Here is a 4,170-nt window from a genome sequence, read left to right as displayed (position 1 = left end):
TCCGTAGCGTCATAAAATGATTTTTGAGTTAAGAGTTGATTCAAAAAGATTTTGATCTGTTTAATGATGCCAATTCCCAATTGTTTAACTTATGAATTTGAACTGTTGTTAATATTCCAATTGTTGATTATATACCTTGTTGAGCATTTGGCTCACCTCTTGCTATTATTCATGTATTTCAGCTAGCAAGTATGGTTAGATTCAAGCAGACCGCCCGTAAGTCCACTGGAGATGCTGAGGCTTATTTGAGAGCTCAGGTAGATAGCTGAAAGTCTATTGTGAGGACCGGTAGTTATGAAGTTGTATTAGTTGGTAGTGTTGGACTGTTCTTCAAACAGTAAACCTAGCGATCTTGGATATTGTCTGTAAACAGCCTTTTGTAATATTATTTTATTATTAATTCATTTATATTGTTAAATGTAATTTGGGCCTGTGATAGGTATTGGTATCAGAGCTATGGTTTAGAGTCCCTGAAAATAGTCCAAATAGGTTATAAGGTGTAGAATATAAATATAGGAAGCGCGAGAGAGTAAGTAGATATTATTCGGGTAAATAGCTAATATTTCCCTTCGTTATATCTCAGCAAAGGATGCATTCATCTTGTTCTTTAGTGCCATCCGACACTATCTCTTTCTCTTTGTACGCTGATTTGAGGTTTTAGTTCGATAGGCTTCAGGGGAAGTATGATTGATTGTTGGAGCGACTCGATGTAGCTTTTAAGGATGATACTCGACTTAAGAATACACATAGGGCGCAATTGATCGTGAGACTTGAGTCCTTGTTGTAGCTTGTCAACTATAAGCTCAATGAGATGCCAGCGCTCCGCGACCGCAGTAGCCAGCATACCATCCAGCTAGTGGCTGATGAGCTTTAGGGCATAGTGAAGGTGCTTCAGAAGCAGGAGTGGATCGAGATTCCGAAGGCTCGTGACGATAGCGAGGAGACTCAGAAAGCAGAAGATTAGGTCGATTAGGAGCTAGATTTCCTAATTTCCTTTCCAGTTAGCTATCATTCTAGTTGTTGAACACTTGAACTATGTAGTTTCCCTATTTCCTTGTTGAACTTTGATATCGTTGTATTTTATTCAAACCTTAATTATTGTGTTTTAAGCCGACTTTGCTTTGATGATTAATACCTTGCTATTCCATTTCAATTTTTCTTTCGTTTCCATATCTAGAATTGTCTATCACCTTTATTGCTAATAACCAAAAATCTGAATCGCATGTGATAACCTTAACTTGTAAACCCCTTTAAGTTGTAATAATTGTTATATTTACAACTGTTTTGTTAAACCTTTTTATTTCAGAATCATGCCACCCAAAAAGATGAGGCAAACTAGTACCTCTACCGACCCTGATATCCTTCGAATATTGGAAACCTTGCAACAGCAAACCCATACACTTGCTCAACAATAATAAACTACTCAACAACAATTCCAACAACAACAATTTCAAAACCCAGAGAATCATGAACAACACCAACATCAACCAGATCCACTAGTACCTCCTCAGCCAATAGGAACTTTCAAAGCTTTTCAAAGTGTGAACCCTCTAGCTTTTCATGATACCACTGATCCAGTTGTAGCCAACACCTGGATAAGAGAAATGGAGAGATCTTTCAAATTGGTTAGGTTAGAGGAAGAGCAGAAGACAGTCTATGCTATGTATTTTCTGAAGGGAGAAGTGATCTATTGATGGGATTCCATGAAGACCATGGAAGCAGTTCAGCTAGTTACTTGGGCAAGATTTAAGGATCTATTCTTGGAGAAGTATTATCCCAAATATATTCAGAAGCAGATGGAAGTAAAGTTTTTGGAATTGAAGCAAGGGAATATGTCAGTCTTGGAATATGAGAAGAAGTTCACAGAATTATCAAGGTTTGTGGCCAAGTATGTGGGAACTAAAGAAGAGAAAGCCCAAAGGTTTCAGCAAGGGCTTGAATATTGGATTCAAGATAGAGTGTCGATGTTTGAAATCGATACTTATGCAAGAGTAGTTCAGAAGGCGGCTTTGATTGAAAGTAACTGAGTGTAGTCCATGAAGGAAAGAGATAAAAAAAAGGAAGGTATTTCAAGGAGAAAGGATAGAATCAGGAGGTCAGATAGACAAGAATGTGAAGAGGATTGGATTCCAGAAGGGATGGAACTCACAGAAGAAAGGAGAAGTTAGTAAGAAGCAGAATAACAAAGGAAATTTCCAACAGAATCAAGGACCAGCAAGTGAGAATATGCAGCCAAGGGTTGAATGCAAGCACTATGGGAAGAAGCATCCGGGAGTTTGTAATAAGATCAACATGACTTATTATCGGTGCAATCAGAAAGAATATTTGGCAGATGAGTGTAAGGCTCAGAAGACGGGAATTACTTGTTTCAAGTGTGGGAAGCCATGACACATGGCTAGGGAGTGTAAGTTGTCAGGACTAATAAGGAATTTTATGAGTGTAGCGACGACCAGTGCAACTGTACCGACTGAGGTATTGGCTTTACCTTCACCGTCTGAACCAGATCTGCAAGCATCATCATGGACTTTTAATTTGAAAAAGAAGGACGCTGTTCAGAACTCAGATGTGATCGCAGGTAAGCTCTCTATAAATAATGTTGAAGCTAAAGTATTAATTGATTCAAGAGCTACAAGACCTTTAATATCCGAATCTTTTGCTGGTAGAATAAATTGTGATAAGAAGGATATGAATGAGGTAATGAATATAGTAATTTCTAATCAAGAAAAGGTACCTGTAAGTCAGTTTTGTCCAGAGTGTGAGATTGATGTCTCCGGGCACAAGTTTCCAGTCGATTTGATACTCTTCAAGATAGGAGAGTTTAATATAATCTTAGGACTGGATTGGTTAGGAAAGAATATTGCTCAGATAGATTGTAAGTCTAAAAGAGTTTATTTAAGGTCAAAGAATGGAATGAAAGTGGTGTTTAAAGGACAAAAGAAAGAACAGTTGTTTCTTACAGCTGTTCAGGCTAGCAAGTTGCTTAGGAAAGGTTGCGAGGCATTCCTAGCTTATGTAGTGGATTCGGAGAAGGAAGTTCCTAGTATAAAAGCGATTCCAGTGGTGAGAGAATTTCCGAACGTGTTTCCAGAAGAGTCGCAGGACTACCGCCAGATCGACAAATTGAGTTTGAGATTAATCTTGCTCCAGGAGCAGAACCAGTTTTAAAGGCACCATATAAAATGGCCCCAGCAGAGATGAAGGAGTTAGCAAGTCAATTGCAAGAACTTTTGAATAAATATAAGGCCCAGTATGTCGCCATGGGGAGTACCAGTTCTGTTTGTAAAGAAAAATGATGGAAGTACGAGACTGTGTATAGACTATCGCGAGTTGAACAAATTGACGATTAAGAACAGATATCCGCTACCAAGGATAGATGATCTATTTGATCAATTAAAAGGAGCTAAGTGTTTCTCTAAGATTAATTTAAGGTCAGGATACCATCAGTTGAAGATCAAGCTAGAAGATATTCCGAAGACGACATTCAGGACAAGGTATGAACATTATGAGTTTTAGTAATGCCATTTGGGTTAACAAATGCCCCAGCAGCTTTCATGGATTTAATGAATAGAGTTTTCAAGAGATATTTGGATAAGTTCATCGTGGTCTTCATCGAAGACATTTTGATATATTCAAAGTCAGAAGAGGAGCATGAGCAATATTTGTGGTTAGCTTTGGAGATTCTTAGACAAGAGAAGCTGTATGCCAAATTTTCAAAGTGCGAGTTTTTGTTGCGAGAAGTTCAATTTTTAGGGCATATAATTGGAAGTGAAGGAATTAGAATGGTCCTTGCAAAGATCGAAGCAGTAATGAGTTGGGAGAGACCCAAGACTCCCACAAAAGTAAGAAGTTTTCTAGGATTGGCCGGGTATTACAGAAGATTCGTAAAGGATTTCTCAAAGATTTCTACTCCACTGATTAAGCTAACAAGGAAGAACCACAAGTTTGAATGGTATAAGGATTGTAAAGAGTGTTTCCAAGAATTAAAGCAAAGATTGATTACCGCCCCGGTATTGGTATTACCGGATGACAAAGGGGAATTCGTGATTTATAGCGACGCTTCGTATAAGGGTTTGGGATGTGTGCTAATGCAGCACAACGAGGTGATTCATATGCATCTAGACAGCTTAAACCTCATGAATTGAAATATCCGACTCATGATTTGGCATTAGC

At 38.3% G+C, this 4,170-nt stretch overlaps 1 protein-coding gene across 1 annotated transcript; it reads left to right on the top strand.

Annotated features, from left to right (window-relative positions):
* The first annotated feature begins 2,391 nt into the window (after positions 1-2,391).
* On the top strand, positions 2,392-3,293 carry LOC141685646 (uncharacterized). The gene is made up of 2 exons (XM_074490740.1): positions 2,392-2,989; positions 3,148-3,293. The coding sequence occupies exons 1-2, from the start codon at positions 2,392-2,394 to the stop codon at positions 3,291-3,293; spliced, it is 744 nt and encodes a 247-aa protein (XP_074346841.1).
* Positions 3,294-4,170: the final 877 nt, after the last annotated feature.

This window comes from Apium graveolens, chromosome 9, assembly GCF_009905375.1.
Source record: "Apium graveolens cultivar Ventura chromosome 9, ASM990537v1, whole genome shotgun sequence".
Taxonomy (NCBI): Eukaryota; Viridiplantae; Streptophyta; class Magnoliopsida; order Apiales; family Apiaceae; genus Apium; species Apium graveolens.
The sequence above is the reverse complement of the archived record's forward strand: the minus strand, read 5'-3'. Positions and strand labels throughout refer to the sequence as shown.